Genomic DNA, 25,855 nt, shown 5'->3' with positions numbered 1-25,855 from the left:
TTTAAGTGTTTCTCCGAGGCGGCGTTCACAAGCTGCCTTCGGACCGTGTTAAACCACCACGTTATTCACTCCAGCCCTAGGAGCAGCTCGTTGATAAACCTCGCCGCTAAATAACTCCTGCTGCCAACACGGCTGGTTCTAAAGAATCATTCTCGGGCTACAACAAAGCTCTAAGCATCTAATCATTACTACAGCCATGATTATCGCTGTTAATGGCTAGAAGGTGTTGGCATAGAATTGCCCAGGTTGGAAGGGACCTTTCAGATCGAGTCCAACCATCAACCTCACTGACAAAACCCACCACTACCCCATGTCCCTCAGCACCACTTCACCCGGCTTTTAAATCCCTACAGGGATGGTGCCTCATGGTCCAGGCCTCAGCAAAGCACCCATCGAGCCCACACAGCACATCGTAAAAAGAGGGGTTTTACCCCAAAGGCACTGCAAGGAACCCATAAGACAACGGTTGGGGAGGAAGAGGGAGGTGGAAAGGAATGATGATCTGAGGGAGGGAGCCCCTCTGCTGGGAGGACAGGCTGAGAGAGCTGGGGGGGGTTCAGCCTGGAGAAGACAAGGCTCCGGGGAGACCTTCCAGCCCCTGCCAGTCCCTAAAGGGGCTCCAGGAGAGATGGGGAGGGACTCTGGAGCAGGGAGGGGAGCCATGGGACGAGGGGGAACGGTTTTAAACTGGAAGAGGGGAGATTTAGCCGAGATCTGAGGCAGAAGTTGTTTGCTGTGAGGGTGGTGAGCCCCTGGCCCAGGTTGCCCAGAGAAGCTGTGGCTGCCCCATCCCTGGAGGTGTTCAAGGCCAGGCTGGACGGGGCTTGGAGCAACCTGGTCTGGTGGGAGGTGTCCCTGCCCAGGGCAGGGGGATTGGAGCCGGATGATCTTTAAGGTCCCTTCCAACCCGAACCATCGTGTGATTCTGTGAATGACCAGCCAGCAGTGGCCTACAAGAAAGGTTGCAGGCACTTCAGACAGCACTCTAGCATGTTTTACATCTCATCTGCTTTTCAATTCAAACAGGCTCCTCACAGTGCCTCCTCCTGTAACGGAGCACCCAAAGTATTCCACATCACCTCCTCCGCACCGCGCTTAGCAAGATCCGTTCACCTTGTTACAGGATGAAATACTCCAGCACGGGGGCTTTCTTCTGCCCAGCGTGAAGGCGCCTCGCGGGATTGTCTTGAAAAGGACAATGAAACAGTCGGATGATGAAAGACAGCACTGCCGCATATATCCAGCATGCCGCGGGCTATTTTTAATCATTACTGCTCCGACAGTAACGATACGCTGGGCTACCTGACTGGCTGAAACATCGCTTTTTTGGCCGACGGGGAAAACAGCGCAGGAACTTTCATTCTGATTGCCTGGCACAGACATGCCCAATATACCACTTAATAAATCAATCACCCTTCAAGCTGCCCTTCTGCTTCTCAGCAGATGCTGATTGATCCACAAGGAAAAAGAGGCTAATGAACAGTCAGCTCTGTCCTGAAACCCATCCAGAGTTAACGACGCTTAAGAACGTGTTAGCGATTTCCACCGATGATGGGGCGGACAAGCTGCGGTCGAGGATGACTTGCAACAAGAAATGAAAGCCACCTTCTTCCAGAAACCTTACCTGTGCTAAAAAAAGGGATATGCAGAGTCACGCAGGTTTCTGTGCATAGCCGGGGATGGACAAAACGGCGAACAGGAGTTTTTAAACTTCCAAATGACCCTCCTGGTACCCACCCCCCCATCTGTGCTAGTATGCTTAACTCCATGGGTTGCTTCAGCAGGGTTTTTGTCGGGAGGGGCATTACGTAGCTGTGGAGCTATAAAATGGTTCAAAAAAACCCTTCAAGCACAAATGAAGCACGAACTTAATTCCCCTTCACCTGCCCTCAAAGTGATGGACCATCTGTCTTGAAACGCAAGGCCCTGGAGAGGGGGCAAAGGCCATTCTCTGTTTGCAAGGAGTAGAATAACTTTATCTAAAAACAATATAAAAACCCATATCACCACTACAAGCAGTTCTAGAAAAAGGGGACAAAGACAGGAAACAGTCATTTCCTATTAGCTGTTTTGACATAACCGAACACTTTGGAGGCCAATTAGACTCACCCATCACTTTAATTGATTTGGACTATAAAAGCCTATAACCAATCAGTTGTATAAAGTGTTAGTTCCCAATCCTCGGTCTGTTGCAACGCTGCTGCTGTTAAGATGCAAAGTCAACACACAATTGCATGAACCCCTATTTACACCTTCTTTTGCCTACAATAGATACCTCCCTCCGCTCAACTTGAAGCGGACGCACAAGAACATAAAAATCAGAAGCAGCCACGCTGCTGGGAATTCCCACAAGCGAAGGAAGAAAAGCACAACCTGCACTCACCAGCTGCAACAAGCACAAAGGAAAGTCACAGAATCACACGATGGTTCGGGTTGGAAGGGACCTTAAAGATCATCTGGTTCCAACCCCCTTGCCCTGGGCAGGGACACCTCCCACCAGACCACGTTGCTCCAAGCCCCGTCCAGCCTGGCCTTGAACCCCTCCAGGGATGGGGCAGCCACAGCTTCTCTGGGCAACCTGGGCCAGGGGCTCACCACCCTCACAGCAAACAATTTCTTCCTATTACCTCATCTAAATCTCCCCTCTTCCAGTTTAAACCCCTTCCCCCTCGTCCCATGGCTCCCCTCCCTGATCCAGAGTCCCTCCCCATCTCTCCTGGAGCCCCTTTAGGGACTGGCAGGGGCTGGAAGGTCTCCCTGGAGCCTTCTCTTCTCCAGGCTGAACCCCCCCAGCTCTCTCAGCCTGTCCTCACAGCAGAGGGGCTCCAGCCCTCCCAGCATCTCCGGGGCCTCCTCTGGCCCCGCTCCAACAGCTCCGTGTCCTTCTGCTGTTGGTGCCCCAGCGCTGGAGGCAGCACTGCAGGGGGGTCTCACCAGAGTGGAGCAGCAGAATCCCCCTCCCTCACACTGCTGCCCACGCTGCTGGCAATGCAGCCCAGGCTGCGGGGGGTTTCTGGGCTGCCAGCGCACGTTGTGTTAATGTTGAGCTTCTCATCCACAGACACTCCCAAGTCCCTCTCCTCAGGGCTGCTCTCCAGCCATTCTCCGCCCAGCCTGGATTTGGGCTGGGGATTGCCCCGACCCAAGTGCCAAGTTTTTAAATGGCTGGTAGTCCAAAGAAAAATCTAGAGAGGCCTCTACAGCATCAGTGTCTGGCTTACACCTTAGGATAACATGAGAAACAAGATCTTCTTTCTAAACTCACAGAATCAAACAAGTTTCTAAACATCTTCCATCACTAAACACAAGCTTAAAAAAAAACCCACCTGTGTTGGTGCACTTCAGCAAAGCTTCGGAGCCGAAAGAGGCTGCTGCTTAGGAAGCAGATTTCCCCACGTCTTAGCATTTATAAGAACTACTATAATACTTCTATGATGCTAAATCTGCCTGGCGTTGAAGGAACAGAGAATTGCATGAACACGAACAACTACAGAGGTGAAGAGCAACGGCCATCAGAAGCTCAGGGGCTGCTGCCGTGACTTTTCGCTCGACGGTAACTTAACGCTACTCACAGTGACAGCAGAGCCCCGGTCAACACTCGCACGAGGCTAAGATTAAAACCAGAAACTGGTTTTGGTGTTCCCACCCTGGTACCCCGCACAAGGCAGGGACAACTCAGATAATTATCTAATGAGGCAGCAAGTTGGCTCAGGCAAGCACGGAGCCTCCTTCCTTCCACCTCCATTCTGGCTGCCGTCAGTACAAATCGAGAGCACTCAGCAACTTGTTTGGAGCGATCTCAGGAATGTAAAATGCAACACAACAAGGGCTAAACCTCAGTTAAACCCTGCTGCCTATCCACATCTATCAGCGGATTTACAAAGAGGAAAGAGAAAGGAAAAGGCTTGATCTAGAGGCTAAATCAATAGGATTTTCATTTTATTTTCAAACAAGTTCCTGGAAGCCACTGATTGCGATGCCAGGCTCGCGAGACAGATGATAAGAGCCTGGGTGGAAAGGGGGTTCTTAAAGGAAAGAACAGCTACACAAAGGTGGTTGCGTTCTCCGACGTCTACATAAACCCACAGATGAGTATCACGGCAATGTGGTGCTTTTTTTCCCCAGGAGCTTTATCCTCGTGGGTAGTCAAGATGATCAGAGGTGCTGGTACACCCACAGCACAGCCCCTCGTTCAGCCTCCAACAGCAATAAACAACCAGGGCTGGGATTTAATGAGTTTCCTGCATGCACTCAGTGACGACTAACACACCGCCAAGCCCTGCCATAGGTGGCAACCAGAGGGACCTGGACAGGCTGGAGATGTGGGCCCTTGCAAACCTCATGAAGTTCAACCAGGCCAAGTGCAAGGTGCTGCACCTGGGCCAGGGCAATCCCAGGCACAAATACAGGTTGGGCGGAGAATGGCTGGAGAGCAGCCCTGAGGAGAAGGACTTGGGGGTGATGGTGGACGAGAAACTCAACATGAGCCGGCAATGCGCACTTGCAGCCCAGAAAGCCAACTGCATCCTGGGCTGCATCAAAAGCAGCGTGGGCAGCAGGGCGAGGGAGGGGATTCTGCCCCTCTGCTCCGCTCTGTGAGACCCCACATGGAGTACTGCGTCCAGCTCTGGAGTCCTCAGCACAAGAAGGACACAGAGCTGTTGGAGCGGGGCCAGAGGAGGCCCCGGAGATGCTGGGAGGGCTGGAGCCCCTCTGCTGGGAGGACAGGCTGAGAGAGCTGGGGGGGTTCAGCCTGGAGAAGAGAAGGCTCCGGGGAGACCTTCCAGCCCCTGCCAGGCCCTAAAGGGGCTCCAGGAAAGCTGGGGAGGGACTCTGGAGCAGGGAGGGGAGCCATGGGATGAGGGGGAATGGTTTGAAACTGGAAGAGGGGAGATTTAGGTGAGATCTGAGGCAGAAGTTGTTTGCTGTGAGGGTGGTGAGCCCCTGGCCCAGGTCGCCCAGAGAAGCTGTGGCTGCCCCATCCCTGGAGGGGTTCAAGGCCAGGCTGGACGGGGCTTGGAGCAACGTGGTGTGGTGGGAGGTGTCCCTGCCCAGGGCAGGGGGGTTGGAACCAGATGATCTTTAAGGTCCCCTCCAACCCGAACCATTCTGTGATCTACCAAAGTGAGCCAATTCAGCTAAACCCAGCACCAATTTTACCTGAAAAAAGGACTTCAGCATCCCAAGAGGTTTACATTCCCCAGCTGGCAACCCCACCCTGATCCACGCAGGAGTTTGACAGTCACTAACGTGGCTGGCAATTCCCCTTGGCCCATTTGCCTGGTGATGGAGCCTCTGCTACGGATGACCATCACTGTGGCCAAGATGCAGAGGCTGTGCTTCCCCCGCTGCCAGCCAAGCACACCCAGTTCTGTCGTTACCCATCCTCTTCACCAAACCCAAATGGCTCTAATACATCACGTCAAACTCGCTGTCATTCCACGGGTGACTAAAGAGCTCCATGTCAGCTCCCTAATTAGTCGTTTTTAAGTCTGCCTTAATTTTTCCAGTGATCTCATGCCTCATTTTCCCCATTTGAGATTAAATGTCAGTGTTTTCTCAAGCTGGCAGTTATCACTCATGGCTCCAGAGGCTGCTGCAGGGCAGAAGAGCTGTCTGTGGTTAGACCAAGAAGGGCAGAGGCATCACAGGGCATCCCATGTAGGGCAGAAGACCTGGATTCACTTCCAATACCCCCCTGCAACCCTGAACACTGCTGCCATGCTAAGTACAGTGACCCCCACTCACTTCTTTGAGATCTACTCAGGATCTTCTCTACAAGACACTGAGGGGCTGGAGCGGGTCCAGAGAAGGGCAACGGAGCTGGTGAGGGGTCTGGAGCACAAGTCCCATGAGGAGCAGCTGAGGGAGCTGGGGGTGTTCAGCCTGGAGAAGAGGAGGCTGAGGGGAGACCTTCTCACTCTCTGCAACTCCCTGAAAGGAGGGTGCAGCCAGGGAGGGTCGGTCTCTTCTCCCAAGGAACAGGTGATGGGACAAGGGGAAGTGGCCTCAAGTTGCACCAGGGGAGGTTTAGGATGGAGATTAGGAAAAATATCATCACTGAAAGGGTTTGTCAAGCCTTGGGAACAGGCTGCCCAGGGCAGTGGTGGAGTCGCCATTCCTGGAGGCATTTAAAAGTCAAGCAGACGTGGTGCTGAGGGACATGGAGTAGTGGTGGGTTTGGCAGTGTTGGGCTGATGGTTGGACTCAATGATCTGAAAGGTCCCTTCCAACCTAGATGATCCTCTTATTTTTTAAGTCATTTTTTCTTGTTGCCTGGCCCCAAGGAAATCATATCTATCCTACAAGCCTTTGTGCCGGCTCTAAGGAAGGGGAAGATCATGGACCTGCCAATCCCGCTCGCTCCAGCCAGTGACAGGGCCAGCAGCCCACACGGGCAGATAGTGCTCACCCCAAACAACCGCACGTCGCCTTCACTCCCTGGTGCTCAGCACTGAAATCCCCGCAGAGATTTCCCCCCTTTAGTGCCCTGGGGACCCTGTACTTTCAGGGCCAGCCACCGAGCTCAGAGGAGGGGACAAGGCAGCCGGACCCTCCCCTGCCCCAGGGCAGGGCAAGCTCCGCTCCGCACCATCTCCAGTTCCTAGCGTGCTCCACTGGAGAAACCCATTTAGCTGCTCTCTTCTCTTGTACAGGAATAACCTGAATTTAGCAGAGAGCAAGTTTTGCTCCCCAGGGCTCAGGAGGGGAGACATTACTTCATCCGCTCCCTGCAGGGACAGTAACTAACCCAAAAATTCAGGAAAATTCATCTGATCTGATTGACGACTCCGGAGCCAGAGGCAGATGCTGCCCGCATCTTCTACCTGCCTTTGAAGTAATTAATCAAGGAGCCGAGGCTGAGCTCTCCCTTCTTTGCCCTGGGTGTGCAGAGCCGCAAAGGATGCTCTGAAGGTCTGTGATCCACAGCAAACAAGCCCATGTTTGCTTTAGGAGGGTTTCCACTCAGGAACTGTCAAGCCCTCCCATAAATTGTGTAGGAAGTGGAGGGAAAACAGGGCATTAATCTGCCAAATACCCAGATGGTTCCTCAGCGGGCTTTTAGCACGAGGCTGGAGGCTTCCAGCGGGACTAAAATCACTGAGAACTATTCCTGAGCCGCATGTTACCTCTCTCCTGGGGAAGCTGCTTTCTGGGGCTCTGCACCAAGGGGAGGCAGGCCAGTGATGGAGTACATGTTCCCGCTCGAGGGGTGGCTCTTCTTGGACATGCTGTCTCCTAAAATTCTCCTACGAGTTCTGTCTCTGATCTCTTCTCGCAAAGAGGGCGAGATCCTGCCCTCTGGCTTTGGCTTCTGCGTTAGCCTCACAGAGCCACCGAAAGAAAATGATCTGCATAATTACTCTTATCACTGACAGCAATGAAAGCATCTCAATGTGTAGTGTCTGTCAGCGAGGCACAAGCTCAGTGGGGCTTTGCTAATTACTGAAGTTCCCCTGTGCTGACAAAGAGATCCCAAGGGATGTGGCAACCACCGGGGAAAAACCGTACAGAGGAACTTCAGCACCGCTCAACCGAGCTCCTGGACTAGAAGCACGCTGGAGCACCATGCCACAAGGTCCACCAGGCACTGCAGGAATCCACCTACAAGCACAGAATCTGGTCCTACCCCTTGAAGACCACCCATCATACCATAGTAGGTACTTCTTAGAGACAGGAGCGGGGACTTGGGGAGCTCTGAGCAGAGAAGCGACCCTCCTGCCACAACTCCCAGCATCTCTCCAGCACCTCCTCTCTCTGGTAGCCTGCATTACTTGCATGGAGCATCTGCCATAGATGTTCTTGTTTCTGGGTGCTATGGGACTGGTGAGTTTGTTTTTCGCACTTCCGGCACAGCTCTGGGAAGCTGTCACACATCTCCTTAACCAGATGTCCCCAAGCAAATCTCAACCTCCCAACGCCAAGCCTGTGCTGTCTGTCAGGTTGCAACGAACGCTACGACCGCGGCCAACTGGGTTTGATGTACAAACAGCAGCGCTCAGGGCTACCAGCTTGGGAATCTCACCTGAGAACTGCTCGAGCGCTGAAAGAATATCTAAGCTTTATGAATACTGACTTGGTTGAGACCAGACTTAACTCCGTAAACTTATTTTCCCACTTCCACATGAGTTGGGCCTAAAAGTCACCTGGAGAAGGGCCAAGCCACCAACCAGACCTTCAAGTGGTCCTACCTGCAGAACCCTTTCCAAACCAGTATGTGTGCTTGGCATGCAGACCTGAGAAACGCCGCCTGATGCCTTCACCTGATGTTAAAGGTGATGAATGGGGATGCGCTGTAGCCCAGAACATCCCAAGTCACCTTCATTTCAGGATGGGCTGGGATTCTGCACACCCAGACACACCCACGTGGAGGAAATGGAGGAGTCTGGGCCGAAAATAAATAAATAAAGCGCTGAAGGTCACATTTTCATTGTAAATCATTATGCTCTTAGCAGCAAAGACATTTCCTTCATGCTCATCTATAAAGTTTGTAGCAACAGGACAACCATCACATGCACAGTCTACCCAGGGGACAGCACCTATATTCCCAACCAGGACAGCCTAAGGGACACACAATTTAAATCAACCAATTAATAGGCAAAGGGAAAATTGTGACTTATTCACGTTGCGTGTGCTTCAAGCAATGCCAGGGACAGATTTCACCCAACTTCACCAAAAACTAAACCCAACATAACACGCACCTGGATCCTGCGTGAAGTCGCACTGACAGCGACACGATTCATTGGGAACCACTGCAGCCGTGAGCTGAGCGAGTCAACACAGACACACAAGAACGCAAGGAAAACACCTCCCGACCGTCCTAAACCGCTATTTTGCTCTTAGCACTTCTGTTTCATGACAACTGGGCTGCCGCGGGCTCTGAACAAGCAATGCAGCTGCTTTTTGTACGCCAGGCAGAGGGAGCCTGACTTAGCGCAGGACCAATTAGCCAGGGCTCGCCACCCGAGGTCGGGTGATACGGTCTGGTGCTCTGCGCTACACCTGCGATAAGCAGCTTTTAAGACCGATTGATTAAATGCTTCGCTTTCACTTTAGCAATTCATCTCAGCGGCCTTTTACTCGTTCTGTATGCTTCAAAGCTAGAGAGATAATCCCTTAATTATTCCCTTGCTCTCCTTCTCCAACCGTGGCTTATTTAAAAATAACTACAGCCTCGTACCGATAGGCAGGAGTGAATCCCAGGTTCATCTCCCTGGTAGCTGCACATGGAGGTCGTTCATCTCGGGTAGATGTGGTCTGTCCACGCACATCGCTTTTGCAAAGATGAACCACAGAGGAACCAGGACTTTCAGCAAAAACAAGACACAGGTTTTCCAAGCAAGCCATGAAGATCCTGGTCCTGATTATTCACTCAGTCTTTTCATAGAATCATTCAGGTTGGAAAAGACCCTTGGGATCATCGAGTCCAACCATCAACCCCACTCTACAAAGTTCCCCCCTACACCATATCCTCCAACACCACATCTAAACAACTCTTAAACACTTTCAGGGATGGTGACTCCACCACCTCCCTGGGCAGCCTATTCCAGTGTCTGACCACTCTCTATGAGGAATTTTTTCCTAATGTCCAACCTAAACCTACCCTGTTGCAGCTTGAACCCATTCCCTCTTGTTCTATTGCTAGTTACCTGTGAGAAGAGACCAGCACCAACCTCTCTACAATGTCCTTTCAAGTAGTTGTGGAGAGTGATGAGGTCTCCTCTCAGCCTCCTCTTCCTCAAACTGAAGAGTCCCAGCTCCTTCAATCGCTCCTCGTAAGATTTCTTCTCCAGGCCCTTCACCAGCTTCGTTGCCCTCCTCTGCACTTGCTCCAGCACCTCGACATCTCTCTTGTATTGAGGTGCCCAAAACTGGACACAGTACTCAAGGTGTGGCCTCACCAGTGCTGAGTACAGGGGGACAATCACCTCCCCACTTCTGCTGGTCACACTATTTCTAATCCAAGCCAGGCCCTAACCTCTGGTGCTACTACTGATTTACCCCAGAGAAAGGTCTAGCCCTCTGAATTTTATCCTAGAGCTTCTCTATATGCAGACAAACAGGGCACTTTTTGTGCTTCTCTACCTGAAACTTCATTAGCGCTTTCAGGAACATTATCCAAACCCATGAGCTTCTCAGAATGAGCACAAACCTCTGTGAATACATCATTAGCTGACAAATATTACACAAAGCTGGGATATCTTGAAGCTACAAAGAGCCTTTGGAAGATACAGGAGCATTTTTATAACTCTACAAACTCGAGACAACCAAGATGCTCACTGCTGGGCTAAAGCATCACCGTAGAACCCAGATTAGGACACCGCACTTCCCAGGACCAACCTTCGGGAAAAGGGACAAAACAAACCTCTTTCAAGCAAGAGAAAATGCACACCAAAAGCATTCATGCAACTGAGAAAGTGTCTGGTTCAGCATCACAAGACACCTCTGTTGAGTCAAGGCTGACAGAAGCTTTTTAACGCACTTTTTTTTTTTAACATGGCACCTTTTTCCAGAGTTTTCCCCACTTCGTCTTGAAGAGACTTAAAGCTGACGGTATTTCTGTGGCCTGACCTTGCTTTCATACCCTGGTATAAATCTCGCACCTATTTTTGGGAGGCAGTGAGCGCTCCCTGCCAAATCCCAAGAGCCCTCAAGTCCTGATGTTGGGAAGTGTGGGACGTAGACGGGTAGAGGGCAACATGGAGACAAGGGTCTGTGGCACCACCACGGAGAAGCACGTGTGGGACAGAGGTGTGTAAGAGACAGCGAGCACTAGAAAGAGTCCGATGGACACACGCGCTCCCCATATTACGCGTCAAACAGCACTGCCTAGAAATAAAGCTTCACACAAGCATATGCACGCCGCAATGGAGAATCAATATCCCTCCTTCTTCCACTCCGCAACTCCCAGCAAAACACAGGATTCCAAAAATGTCCTTCCTCTTTGATGGGATCAGCTTTAACAATCCCTTAATCGCCACCTATTTTTCACTTTTATTTGAGGGAAAGCTGGGACAGGGGAGGTACACCTGGAGAGGGAATTACGGTGGCTGGGACAACAGGGAATGATGGCAGACGACTGTCAGCAGGAGGTGCTGGGTGGAGAACACCACGCTGACAGCAGGGTCCCCCGGGGATGGACACAGGACATTCAGAACATGGACAGACTCAGCCTTTGCCCCTTACCTGCTCACTTCTAAGCACTGAAACACGTGGAGGTTAGAAGCTGTTGGCCATGAAAGCTTAACGTTATTCTGCTTAGAAGAGGCTCCGTTTTGAAGGACACAGAGAGCGTGCCCCATGCAGCGCCCAGCACTTACCCGTGTCGTAGTGAACCACCAGGGACCTGGAATGATCCCCTGTTTTCAGCGGGTGAAACTCCACCGTGACTTGCATGGTGTCACCGATGCCAAGAGTCCCGATGGAGGGATCCGCAGAGAAAGGGCTGCAAGACAGAGAGAGACACCAGGACCATCGTGGGACATTCAGGGACTATACTCTAGTCCACTTCAGCTCACTTGTGCAAGCAAGGAGCACACAGACCACAGCCAGCAGAGGAGAAACACAATGTATAGGATGAGAAAACGGAGCTACTGACTCTCCCTTCTGAAGGGATCCAGCCCTTGGAAGATCTTATGATATAAAATGACCTCATCTCCCCCACGCTCTCCATCCAGTCCTCCACAGTGATGCTCCGGGGTCCAACCGCTAGCAGTACCACCAGAGATGGGTTTTGGAAGAACACGGAGATAGTGACAGCTATTTGCAGGCACAACTCCACACCGATCTCCTCAGGAATCGGTCTTTTCCTGCCACCTATAAACCTCACCTCAAGAGATGCAAATGTCAAGGCAATACCTGTTCCAGTGGGATTACAGCCTAGAAACCAGACCCAGAATAAAAGTCTTTTTTGAAGACCAGAGAATAATTACGCTTTAATTTGCAGAATTCTTTTTTTTTTTTTAAACCTTGAAAACATCCTGATTTAGCTTAAGAAAGGGCACGTTTTATCAGCATTTCAATGAAAACTGCTCTAAGAAAAGGAACAACCAGAAAAATCTGAGTGCAAATGCAGATGAGAGTGGCACCACAACAAAACACAAGAGGAGCGTCCCGTTTACAGCCCAAACAATTAAATCCCTCGCTAAATGACGCATCATTCACAGGAGCGTACCAAGGCGAGTTTACCAGGAGGTTTTCTCTGCAGTCTAGGACTCTGGGTTGTAATCCAAGCTTGGTAACTGCCTGCTTGGGCCACCAAAGTCTGCGCAATGTGTTGGAAATAATTACGAAAACATGTTGGTGAACTTTTGATTTCATGTGAGCAATTAACGATTTGTCACCAGGTGAAGAGCCCTTGGCTGATGGATGCAAAACTCAGTGCTTTTAACGCTCAGGGACGAGTCAGATGGAACATGCTTCGGCACAACGGTGGTGGCTGGGCTTTGCGGACTGCACACAGCACCACTTAGAAAACAAAAGTTATTGTTTTCGGTGCTTCGCTGGCGGTCAATTTGCCACCTTAAAAACGTGTTCTGGGGAGTTCTACCAGGGTTAGAGAAAGCAGTGCACACACGAAAATAATGAGCCACGCACAAGGTGAACTTTGTTCATGTAAGTAGTGACAGCTGACGAAATTGCTGGAGTTCCTGCTCATTAAGGAGATATTGCTGCAATTAGGGGCCTGACCTCATTGCTGCTGACTCGAATGGAGAAGCATTGGGCCAGCAACGCTTACGTGCTGGACTTGAGACTTTTGAGAGAGAGGAGGAAAGACAAGACCCCACCAGCCTCAGAACCGGATCGCTCTACGTGGTCCTGCGTCTGCACCGATGCTTTCTACTGGTGCTTGGGTGGGACCATGGCCCACTGTGGGAAAGGCACAGAATTATTTTTTTTTTCCCCTTTTATTTTTTTTGCCAGAAACCTTGCCAGAAAGATAAAAGCTGCTATTTAAGGAAGGGGATTCCTGGCAACGCTTCAACACCTTCCTACTCCTTCCCCATGTCTACATACTCCTGCCCTCAGATGGCTGGGATGGGGATAACACTCCTGGTGGTAACTTCAGCGGATGCCTGAAAAAAGAAGATATCTCCATAATTTCAAATTATTGGAAGAGGAGGATCCAACCCAGTTCAGGACTCAGTTCTCAGGACTGAGAAACGGAGCACAAGTCACACGCTGCATCTCCTACATCCCACCCCACGCTGTGCCCACGAGACAACTCTTACTACTGTAGCAAGAGCTCAGTATCCCTCACGGGGACCTGGTTCTCCGAGCCCCAAAGATGCAAGCTCCACGGTTAAACTTAACTCCTCTGATTCTCAGTCAACATCACTAAGCTGTTCCCTGCAGCCTACAGATAAGAAGAGATGCACAGGAGACATCCTTGACACTTTGTAATAGTCAAAGGAAACCCACTGCCAAGAGATGAAGCTGGCAGGCTCCACTTTGGCCTTTTATCCATTAATTGTGAGCTGTTCTTTAAGATAATCCTGGCCCTGTTAGAGCTACCCTTTTAATCAATCACTACTGCTCCTGAAAGACAGAAAAAAAATAAGGTTTGAAGGTTGGGGTTTTTTTTTTTTTTAAAAAAGCTTGTTTTCTTCCGATATGCTTTTTAACTATGTCGGTTTGGATGTTTGCTACATCTAAACTTTCACTGGTGCAGATCTCCCAATGGTGCCTTGCAACCCCCAGCTCGTATAAACTCATTAGCCACAACTAACTATGAGCCATAAACTCATAGCCACACCAGTTCAGGAGAGACCTTCCCACCGGTACCTGCTGAGAACCTTGCCTGTTATTGTCCTTTAGAAAGAGATCAACACTCTATTTGTAAGCAATTTCACAGTGATTTTTGCTTCCTTTCACCAGGCATCAGCTTCCCCCTCTTGACAGACTTGAGCGAAAGTCATGTCCCATGAGGATACCGAGGGCCAAATACTCCTGCTGTAATTTAGAAACACAACTGATGAGCGAACGAAGCTGGCGGCTCCGTGACTCAGGCTCTCAAACCACCACGTCACCTTCGCTTCTCTGCAATCATACGTGTAGCAAATGCAGCGTGCAAGGAGGCTGCAACGCTCTTCCTCAAGTCCCACACTACGTCTACCTTGTACGACCACACTGTCGTTGCTCTGCTAGTGCCTTAATTGGCATTATCGTTGGAGTTTGGGAGAACTGATTTCATTACAAGCTCCCTCCAACCCCAAGGAAGGCAGTAAAGTCTACGGGTGATTGAATTGCCTCATCTGTCCGCTAAGACCTCCTGCAAGAAAAACCTAAAGATCATTTAATTGCAGCATATGTTACTTTTAGTAATGGTACAGCAGCCAAAGCATACTATTCCAGTAAACCCAGTCTGTTAGATCAAAGCATCCAAGCCCCATCCCTGTGCTGAAAAATCCTGTCTAGAGTCCGCATCTCACAAGCTCCATCTTTCCTTCTTTCGTTGCACCTGTGCTCTATTTTCGTACCCTTGGATGGTCTTCGTACGTCCTACAGTAGTTCTTCAGGCCCACCCCTCCATGTAGTATGCGGGTACTAGAGGGAGGGATGCAAGGGGGCTCCAAGCACTGTGCCTGGCAGGAGAATTTCCCGAGCTTGGTAGGGACATTACCAAATGGATCTTATCTCGGATGATCCTCTGGCCCCATAGCATGGCATAGCACAACGTCTGTAACGTCAGAAAAAGGCCATTTCCAACTCAAATATACTGGCATGACATTTATCTCCCTGAATGTCATGGAGAAGAAACTCATTATCCTGCCTTAACAATGATAACGACGGGAAGAGGCTTTCTATATTTGTACTATTATTATTTTTTATTACCAAGCTACGCAGTTAAGAGCTGGGTATGGACGTGCAGAGGGAGGACAGGCACAAAGCCAGACCTGCATAACAGGGAGTGCCTTGGTGTCTCTTTTCCTGAATGAAAAAGCGGTCAAAAAGCGGACGTGTTTTCTGGGAGTACCTCTGGGAGGGGAGAGATCCCAATGGGGAACAGCAGAAGGATGCTGAATTGGCCCCATGGATTCACTTAAGAGCTCTTCCTCGGAGTTGAACGCACAACAGAAAATATCAAAGTCCCTCGGCAAACGAGTAAGAGGCAGGGAACGTCATCATGAAGTGGCCAGATGTAAAAGCTGAGCTCTCAATATCGAGAGGAAAGGAGAGGACCGGAGACGGGCTGAAAAAAAGCATCGAAGGTGGAAGCAGATAGACTACGCTTGATGCCATAGAGAAGTAAATCCAGAGGAAGGAGGTAAAAGAAAGGCGACATGAGCAGAACATTGGATTAGGAAATGGTGGCATCCGCAGCTGGCTTGCAAACGGGCAAGAGCCTGAATTTGCTCAGAAAACAAGAGTTCCCATTGTGCAGATAGAGAATAAGGGCTTAGAGGGCCCTTAGAGGGGTCTGTGAGCTCAGACAGATCTCTCCTTCCCTTCTACTCCACTAACCCTCCTCCCTCCCCAACACGTGTCCGTGTGTGCTTGCCCGTAACACACGCCAAAGCTACAATGTGATATCAAAACTGCCTTTAACCCAGCACTGCATCCTTGCTCAGCAAGAGTTAAGCAGACATTCAACGTAAGGTGCTTAAATTCTCCACTACACGAGACTAAACCAGTCCTGCATTTCAGTCATAAGGCTGGCACTCCCTTCCCCCAGCACCCATGCCAAAACTCTGGATTACTGCATCTCGTATTTACACTTCGAGCTCTCCAGGACAGGGAACACAGCTCACAGAATCACACGATGGTTCCAGATGGGAGGGACCATAAAGATCATCTCGTTCCAACCCCCCTGCCCTGGGCAGGGACACCTCCCACCACACCATGTTGCTCGAAGCCCCGTCCAGCCTGGCCTTGAACCCCTCCAGCAATGGGGCAGCCACAGCTTCTCTGGGCAACCTGGGCCAGGGGCTCACCACCCTCACAGCAAACAACTTCTTCCCAATATCTCACCTAAATCTCCCCTCTTTCAGTTTAAACCCCTTCCTCCTCCTCCCATGGCTCCCCTCCCTGCTCCAGAGTCCCTCCCCATCTCTCCTGGAGCCCCTTTAGGGACTGGCAGGGGCTGGAAGGTCTCCCCGGAGCCTTCTCTTCTCCAGGCTGAACCCCCCAGCTCTCTCAGCCTGTCCTCCCAGCAGAGGGGCTCCAGCCCTCTCAGCATTTCCGGGGCCTCCTCTGGCCCCGCTCCAACAGCTCCGTGTCCTTCTTGTGCTGAGGACTCCAGAGCTGGACACAGCACTCCAGGTGGGGTTGCGCCAGAGCAGAGCAGAGGGGCAGAATCACCTCCTTCATTTCCAAATCACAGTTTTAAGTGTTCTGCAATAACAACTAATCATCAAGTTATTACAGAAGTCATTCGAAAGAATCAGTGACATTAAACTAAAGCTTCACTACCTCTGTTGTTTATAGCGATGCAGCCTCTATAACGGACATTAATCTCCTGATATTTGTAGGAAAACGGCCTCTCTTGTAAAAACCCGTGTAAATATATTTGTTCAAAGACAATTGCCAACTAATGATCTACTAGTCTGTCAAGCTGTGCACTGCTCTGATTCTCAAGCCAACTTGTCATGCCAACTGGGAGGTCAATTCTTGTCTGCTGGGGTCGCTAGAACCCCAGGGCTCACCTGGGAGCTCAGTGGTAGGTATCTGAGCAACTTCTCATAGCACAAAGAACCAACCATTGCTCATTGCTACCAGTCATTCATGTGAAAGTTTACCTATATGGTAGAGGGGGTCCAGAGGCACACGGCACGAAAAGAGTTGGTGCGGTGCAGTGATGATACGTCACACCATATGGTCCCCAGCACCGGCTGGAATAACCATTCCTGGCACAGCGTGACCTCATCACATCTGGAGAACACGGTTGTTCAGGTCTCAGGATGCAAAGGGCCATCCCGACCTGGTCAACAGGAGGGAACACTCAAAATCTGGTGGATTATATCAAACCGGGGGGAGCAGGCAACACACTGGAGGGCTGGGCTGCGATTCAGAGGAACCACAGCAGCCTGGAGAAATTGTCTGATGGGAAACACAAAATCCTGTATTTAGGACAGAATAACTTCTGGCAGGACAGGCTGGGCATTGGTGGGATAGAAAGCATTTCTACAGAAGAGGACCTTAGGGGCTGGAGCCCAGGGCATGCAGAGAGATGCTGAGATAAACGGCTTTCTACAGCCTTGAGAAGGAAAGATGAAGAGCGACCTTAGTGCTGTCTACAATTACATAAAGGGAAGGCGTAGAGAAGATGGGGCAAGGCTCTTCTTTGAGATATGCAGCTATAGGACACAGGAAAGCGAACACAAGCTACAGCAATGGAAAATCTGAGTAGATACGAGTTAAAAAGAAAAAATCACCACAAGGTTGAACACTGGAACATGAACCCAAAGAAGGGAACCTTGAAGACATTCAAATCTCAACACAAAAAGGCCCAGAGTAGCAAGTTGTGTTACTTGCAAACCTGATCAAACTTCAACACTGGTCTTAATTTGATCAGGGTGTTTGCTCAGATGATCTCCGGAGGTCCCTTCCACCCCAAAGGTACTCTGTGATTTTATCTTGTAAATCAGCCCAATTCCATTTCACATATTCCCCAAGTTTCTCTTATTTCCTATACAGCTGTGGATATAAGTATAGGCAGATGGTAGACAGACAGGCATTAGAGGAACTCAACCTTTAAGGAAGTTGCCAATGAAGAATTCATCGTGACATTTTGCTGAACACTTAAAGCAAAAAAAAAAAAAAAAAAGAGAGAGCAGAAACACAGGAACTTCAGAGTATTTAATAAGAAATCCAAATGAAAGTGGGGGCGACTTAATTAGAATAAAATCCTGCTTATATTCAAAGATTGAAATCATCTGTTTGAAGTTTCAAACTGGCTTTCAAAGGTTCATGATGAAATGGAAGAGATGACTGATGCCCTCAGCTGACAAGGGAAACCATACCAGCTTTTGATGTCCGTACACATGCAATCCAGCTACTCACAAGTCTACTTTTTTTTTTGTGTAGTTTGAAATAAAACCTCTGTAATTCTTCCCATTTCCTTATTGCGAACCAGGACTGAAATACGTAACTGCTGAAGTTCAGAAACCCTTAAAATCCGTACCAAGCAGGATGCGACATACGTTGCATCGCTCCATAGAAGAGTTGGCAGGTACATGGCAAAAAGACGCTAGACTTTACTGGGTATTTATTCTGGCGGTGACAACTAGATCTGGAAGTCCCAGAGGAAAACTACACAGTCATTTACAAGTTCCTGCCTACGTATTTCCACAGTGAAAGCAGCAGCCTGCCTAAATAGCATCCTAGAAGCCTGCTTAAATAGCTTTGTTAGGCTTTGGTGGAGGCTCCTCTTGGAACCTCACGTTTCACGGGAGAAAAGTAAAAAGTCTTCTTTTGAGCCCTGTTTGCCTGTGGAAGAAACAGAGGCAACTCGGGCGCACCAAGTCAGACAGCAGGTCTTAGCTGCAATCTTGACCTCAGCTCCTACGCCAAGACCTCTGGGACCCATCAACTCCCAACTCATTACCAGCCAACTCAACCGGTTTCTTTGCAGATGCGGGGTCAAAACAGCGTTGCCCTCTCCAGTTCAGCAAGCTGGAAAACCGGTGATTGCCTTCTGAGACCCTAAGGAGCGGGACAGGCTCTCCACAACACAATCCACATCAGGCATTTATCTAACCAACCACCACCTGCTTGGCACCCCCCAGAGAAGGGGTGCATTTGGCTGAGAGCAGTACGTAACCATTCAGAAGGTGCTTACAATTCAGGAGGTTGCAAGCTGGCTGCTAACATGTTCTAGCGCTCTCTAGAAAACCTGGGGGAGATAAAGCGCCAGAAGAAGCACTGTTCCAGTGAAACACTGGCCCAGGTTGCCCAGAGAGGTGGTGGAGGCCCCAGCCCTGGAGACATCCAAGGCCAGGCTTGATGAGGCTCTGAGCAATCTGATCCAGTTGAAGATGTCCCTGCTCACTGCAGGGGGGTTGGACTAGATGGCCTTTAAGTGTCCCCTCCACCCCAACACATTCTATGATTCTAAGAAAAGGCCCCCAACCCACACACCAGGTATTTGCTGCATCTTCTGCCTGTGCCCCCAGTAGCATTCTGGTTTGGGGCTGTAGTGGTTCTGAAGCCTCTACTTAGGAGTTCATTCCACTTAAAAAATATTTGGTCCCAGGGACCAGACCAAACCTACTGCAAAATAAAGTTCCTGGACCACACGGTGTTATTGTCGGGGCCTCAATACCAATTGCTTTGATCTATGATCTCCGATTGCCCTTGCTAATACAGACACAGCTGCTGCTGAATTCTTAAATGTCTCCATCACCAGCTCAGAGCCGGCCTTTTCCTAACACAGCGTTTGGTCTAACGGAACGGAGCTCCTAGAGCTGTCGTCTGCCCCGCAGCATCCCATGCAGCCCGAAGGGGGTGAAGTCGCCTTCGTTTATTTGTTCTTTCAAACCGACAGTGTCGGTCTTGCGAGATGCTGTGGCAGAGACACCGCTGCAGTATAATACCTCGCCGCAGCTCACAGATTTATCAAAGGTTGCATCATGCTTAAAACCCTGTGAGCAACCGCAAACCCTGCACGTCCTGCCCATTTCCAGCCATGGCTGCAATCCAGCAGCTCAGATGCTCTGGTTCCTTTTTGTTACTCTTTATTATCACCCACGAGTGTGTTTTCAAGCAAGGTGTTGAGTCCCTTTACCTCTGAGTGCTGATGCAGTAGCGGGCCTCCCGATTGCCGATGTTGCGAACCAGCAGAGTTTTCTGGGTGCTGGACTTGACTGGACAGATGGAGAAGTTCAGCTGGTCGGGGAAGTCCAGGATAGCCCGGGCACCTATAGCTCGGATGGGCACAATAAATTTTTCCCTTTCTGTGATGCAGGTGAGCTGGTGGCGATAATCCTGAGGGGGAAAGAAACAAATCTCAGCACAGGGCATTCAGTACCGTCCCCAAGGCAGGAGGAAAACTGCTGTTTGCTACGAATCTAAGAGCAGCATTCAATAATGTAATTGTACTTTCTACCTTAACAACCTTTCGTTCCAGTGGCACGACTTGGACTGTTAACATGCAAAGAAGAAACAACCTCATTGATTCACCTGCTTTCACAGCAAGCTGGCAGAACCAGACAAAAATTATCTGATGCTTTGATTCCCAGGCACCAAATCAGAGGAATTTCATGCAACGGATTGCAGGAAACCACTACAGGCTATTAAAGGCACCACCAAGAATCTGGTTGTGCCACAGCGCTAACTCCAGTCCCAGCAGTGCCACGATCCCCTTGAAGCTAGGCAGGGGATGCTCAGGTACATTTTCCAAGGGGTTAGGCAGTCTCTGGTGAAATACTTCATAAGCTGGACATGATAATTGCTTTAATGTCAGGTACATGTATTTTAATGTAGTGTACGCGTATTTCCCACCCGCTCCCATAGCTTTGTTAGAGTGTATCTCACACAGAATCACAGACTGGCAGGGGTTGGAAGGGACCTCTGGAGATCATCCCGTCCAACCCCCTGCCAGAGCAGGGTCACCCACAGCAGGTGGCACAGGAACACGTCCAGGCGGGTTTGGAATGTCTCCAGAGACGGAGACTCCACCACCGCTCTGGGCAGCCAGTGCCAGGGCTCTGCCACCCTCACAGGAAAGAAGTTCCTCCTCATGTTGAGATGGAACTTCCTATGGTCAAGGTTGTGCCCGTTCCCCCTTGTCCTGTCACTGGGCACCACTGAGAAGAGCCTGGCCCCATCCTCCTGACACCCACCCTTTAAGTGTTTATAAGCGTTGATAAGATCCCTCCTCAGTCGTCTTTTTTCCAGACTGAACAGCCCCAAGTCCCTCAGCCTTTCTTCATCAGAGAGATGTTCCAGTCCCCTCAGCATCTTGGTAGCCCTTTGCTGACCCCTCTCCAGCAGTTCCCTGTCCTTCTTGAACCGGGGAGCCCAGAACTGGACACAGCACTCCAGATGCGGCCTCCCCAGGGCAGAGTAGAGGGGGAGGATGACCTCCCTCCACCTGCTGGCCACACTCTTCTTGATGCCCCCCAAGATGCCATTGGCCTTCTTGGCCACAGGGGCCCATTGCTGGCTCATGGTCACTCTGTTGGCCACCAGGACTCCCAGGTCTCTTTCCACAGAGCTGCTCTCCATCAGCTCAGCCCCCAACCTGTACTGGTGCAGGGGGTTCTTCCTCCCCAGGTGCAGCACCCTACACTTGCCCTTGTTGAATTTCCTAAGTTTTCTCTCCACCCAACTCTCCAGCCTGTCCAGGTCTCGCTGTATGTCTAGGTCTCTCCCCAGCCTTGTCCATATAATGCTTTCTGATCCATCTCCCCACCTCAGAACCGGCTCAGCTCTACACCCAAACTGTTCTTGAGATGTTTAATAAGGACTTAAAAGCACTAACAATTCCACCCTTGCCCTCAGCAGCCTATTCCAGCTCTAGCCTAGGCTTAGAGAGTTCTTCCTGCGTCTAACCTCAGTTTCCCTTTACATCTCATCCCAGCCTCCAGGGACACAGGAGACAGCTTTGCTTCCTCTCTGCTGCATGGCTGATGCCTTAATCACATCTCTTTTGTAAGGTCTCCAGAATAAGCGGCTTGGTGCCTCGTTAGCATGCCTAATACAAGCCGTGGTGGCATCAGGAGCCGCAGACAGGAGACGCTCAGACATGCCTACCAGAGCAAACTCAACTGCGCTGTTCCCAGTCCCTGGCTTGCTCAGAGAAGAGCCAGACAGTCCCCCCCAGCTGTCTGGCATTTAGCAGTAGGAAGGCAAATTAAGCCACCAAAATCATTTTACTGTAGGGCTGAGCAGATCGATCTCCAGATGTACGACGTGGCATCACTGTGCTGGAAGTAGCGCCTTGCCCCTGCTACAGTCAGTGGTAAAACGGCTGCAGTAGGGTCAGGAGCCATTACCCCCAGCAGCTCTCTTAGCAACAAGTTGATAAAAGCTCTGTCTCTTATCATTCGTTCCCTGTCCCGATCTCCCCGCCCCACCCCCTCGATGCTTTTAACTCCTTTGATATTTTTTATAATTGTCAAAGCAGCAAGCAGACAGTTTGACAGAGGAGCTGCACGCGGCGGCAAGCTCCCTTCGCCAGAAGCCATTCAGATTCCTCTGCACTTGGGATCTCCTCCTCCCATAATCATCCTCTCCACACCTGGACGGGGCCGAAGGCAGCCGGGGGGAGGCCCAGACACATCGCTACGGCTTTACCACGACAGCTACCACCCAGTGCCTGCCCACCACCGCTCAGCCGGGGTGTAAGGCTGCAGCAACAGACACCGTCACATCCAAGCTGTAAAAAAGAATAAAGGAGGACGTGGTGGTTTTTTTGTTTGGCTGGGTTTTTTTTTTTTCTTTCTTTTTTTTTTTTTTTTTTCCTTTCTAGACATCTCAAATATTATTCTCGCTGGAAACCCGCAGAAGGGCTTTCGCTTCTCGTGTTTGGAAGGTAAAACGCCAGGAAGGGAACTGTGGCAAAGGACCTACGGAATTGAATCTCGCATTTCAGGAGAACGGTTTCATCTTCAGCAAGGCTTTCTGAATTAGCAGTTTCGTACTCAACCTTGCAGCCTAAGCCCTCTAAAATAAAAGCTGTGGGCAGCCCATGTGAATTTAAAGCACCTATTATCTGGGTACTTCACGTCCTGGACTGTTTAGATCCTCAGAAACTGCATTAGCAAATGAAGAACGCTATTTACCTTTTTTTTTTTTTTTTGGTTGTTATTTTGGCCCCACTACTGTAACAAAGGCATTGTAAATCCAATTGAAAGCTGCGTGCCTTATGAAGTCTTGGCACTCCATATTTACTTATCTCTCCCTTCCAGATGCCAGGTAGAATGAGGAGGATGCACGGAGTTCAGATCAGCAGGGGGATAAAGAAAAAAAGAAATCTCAACAATTGGAGGCATTTGAGGGAAGTAAAAGGAAATCATTTTCCAGTGGTTGTCACCACTAAGGGTAGAGTTGAAACCGGTTTAAAAAATCTTTTACTTTGCAACGGCAAAACCTTAGCAGACTGTTTAAAAATAGGTCTCTAAATAAACATACCCGGGTGAGACAGTGGCTGCGTCACATCTGTGCTTTAAAAATTGCCATGTTTAGATGCAGCTTCAGGCTATAGATTTTCGGGAAAATACGACTTCATCCTCCATACAACTCCTCTCTCAATTTTAAGGAAAACACAGATGACCGTACGACGGTTCCTCTTCTCTTATTCCCCTTTGACGAGCAAAAAATTACAAGCTCTGGCCTTCCAAGTATCACCGCTGGCATCCGAATTAGCCCCCACCGAAACGAAAGCGACCGCTTGTCTTGCGGATGTCGTTTCAGGCTCTCTGCAAACTCAGGCCAACATGCATTACCGTCACAGTGGTACCAGCCTTTGCTGCCCAGTACGCCGGCAATCTCAGGCGTCAGGTTTGCTGCCAAACTGATCCAAAAGAGTTTGCTGAATTCCTGGCAGCAGACAACTGCAAAGAAGAGATCCTTGCCGCAGGAGGTACCGCTAAGTCAAGCCTGCTGAAAAGTGCCGGCTGAAAGAATCACATCGCAAAGGCTGGGAAATGAGGGCCGCTAAAAGAGAGGAGGATCACGATGGCTCCACAAGAGATGGATACCCCTTCCCTTCTCCTGCCCCCCTCAGCTCCCGATTCACGGGATGCTCTGAAACCAGTCGCTTGGCTCCGGGTTCATTTTGCACCGAGCCATTTGCCTTGATCCTTCTGCCCCTTTCCTCCTCCCAGGAGCTGTCTTCAAAGTACACTTGGAATAGCTTCTGTGTGCTACAAAACATCTCTAACAGGGCTGGACTGAATTTTAAAGGAGTTCATTTCGGTAATGCAATAACTCATCGTCCTGTCATATTTCATATTATTCAATGAGCATTAATTCAGTCTCCGCTGAGCGTCAGTAATGAATTTTGCAAACCTCACAGACGGAGCTTGTATTGCCTGAAAATATTGCATGGCTACAGCGAAAAGAGCAAGAGGACAACACAGAATAAGCCGTGCCATGTTTTTATATGCTTCTTGCTTCCTTCTTCCTTTAAGATGACCTATTCGTAAGCCTGAAGGACACACAAATGTAAGTATTCCTGCCTGTTGTTTATTTGCCAGTCGGTTCCGCAATGATTTCCAACGAGGCAGAGACTGCCAGACCATAATGCAAGGACACCCGGGAACACAGAGTGGCACGAGAACACCCACACTGTACCCCCGGAGCCGTAAAATGGAAACCTGTAAATCAGGAGCAGTGAGAGTAACTAATTGGAAATGGTGCCCAGCAGAAAAATTAGCATGGCGTATTTATAACGCAAGTGCCAATAAACAAAGAGACACGTCAGCTATTTATTTATCCTCTGACAGCCCAGTCACGTGGCACGTTCCCAAATGACTGCGAGACAATGGGAAACGGCTCATTTTTCAAGAAAGGCATTTGTGTACGCGGAGAGGGGACAGCAAAGGGCTACCAAGATGATGAGGGGACTGGAACACCTCTCTGATGAAGAAAGGCTGAGGGATTTGGGTCTCTTCAGTCTGGAAAAAAAGATGACTGAGGGGGATCTTATCAACACTTATAAACACTTAAAGGGTGGGTGTCAGGAGGATGGGGCCAGGCTCTTCTCAGTGGTACCCAGCGACAGGACAAGGGGGAACGGGCACAAACTTGACCATAGGAAGTTCCATCTCAACACGAGGAGGAACTTCTTTCCTGTGAGGGTGGCAGAGCCCTGGCACAGGCTGCCCAGAGAGGTGGTGGAGTCTCCGTCTCTGGAGACATTCCAACCCCGCCTGGACGCATTCCTGTGCCACCTGCTGTGGGTGACCCTGCTCTGGCAGGGGGGTGGACAGGATGATCTCCAGAGGTCCCCTCCAACCCCACCATTCTGCGATTTCAGCCACTAACAACTCACATGGCCCTTTAATGTAGGGTTTAGCCACAATTTCACTCCCGTGAATCAAGAATCACTTCACTGAAGTCAGACCTACTCCAGGGAAGAACAGATTCAAGAGAATCACCTAAACCAGCTCCACCATCAGGAGGACTCTCCCACCTGGAGGCTCACTTGGCTGGGTTATCCGCGATCCCTGTGGACCGTGGAGCAGCAGAGATGCAGAGGTGGTTCAAAGGGAGCACTCATACGCCTTCCACAACCAAAAGGCAGGTAATTCTGCACGCCAGGAACGGCAAGCCCAACGCAGGTGGCATTACAGAACCATTTCCCCAAGCCAGTCTCTTTGCTAAGGGGTTTTCAAGGTGCCGTGCAGCTCCTGACCACGCTACTGATGCATTTCTAGCTGAGCTACAGTGCTCCGGTACTTGGCTGACTCACACCCCACCAAGTATGAGACAAAATGTTCCTTTTCTATCAAATTCTTTGATTCTGCTGCCTAGATTCCCACATGCTCCTCCCCGAGCAGCTTGCGCCCTTCACCCCAACCCCTGCAAGGATGACAGCGCCCAGTTCAGCAGAAACCACCGGGGTGTCGCTGAAGCTGTTCAAGGGCGAGACAAAGGACAGAGTGTTGGCCATTGCCGCTCTCTGGGGTTCTCCCACCCTACTTCTGTTTGCGGTGATGTTCACGCGTTGCTCCGCTGCCTCTCTAAGCCCGAAGAGCAGCACTTTGCCCTTCACGGGCACCAATTTACCTCTTCCACCCCAAAAATGAACACTAATTAATACTAATAAATCACATTTTAAAGGCACCAGTGTAACTTTGCAAAGCTTATCTCAGCGAGATTAAGCTCTTGTGTCACTTGGGTAGTTTGGAGAACTGCCCTAGGCCAACATAATTTTTACCCTAAATATTAATGATGTTAAATAATT

General features: G+C 50.1%; 1 protein-coding gene across 22 annotated transcripts in view; it reads right to left on the bottom strand.

Moving 5' to 3' along the window:
• The window catches only part of HYDIN (HYDIN axonemal central pair apparatus protein), a 208,956-nt gene that overhangs the window by 128,010 nt on the left and 55,091 nt on the right, over nucleotides 1-25,855 (bottom strand). For all 22 annotated transcript variants that reach the window (XM_054199082.1, XM_054199093.1, XM_054199092.1 and 19 more), the window contains 2 exons: nucleotides 19,727-19,926; nucleotides 11,322-11,446 (listed from right to left, as the gene is read on the bottom strand). In XM_054199082.1, coding sequence (XP_054055057.1) covers nucleotides 11,322-11,446; nucleotides 19,727-19,926 — 325 coding nt within the window. The remainder of the gene's footprint in view (nucleotides 1-11,321; nucleotides 11,447-19,726; nucleotides 19,927-25,855) is intronic.

Source organism: Rissa tridactyla, chromosome 4, assembly GCF_028500815.1.
Source record: "Rissa tridactyla isolate bRisTri1 chromosome 4, bRisTri1.patW.cur.20221130, whole genome shotgun sequence".
Classification (NCBI taxonomy): domain Eukaryota; kingdom Metazoa; phylum Chordata; class Aves; order Charadriiformes; family Laridae; genus Rissa; species Rissa tridactyla.
Note: the sequence above shows the minus strand (reverse complement) of the source record. Positions and strands in the feature narration are given on the sequence as shown.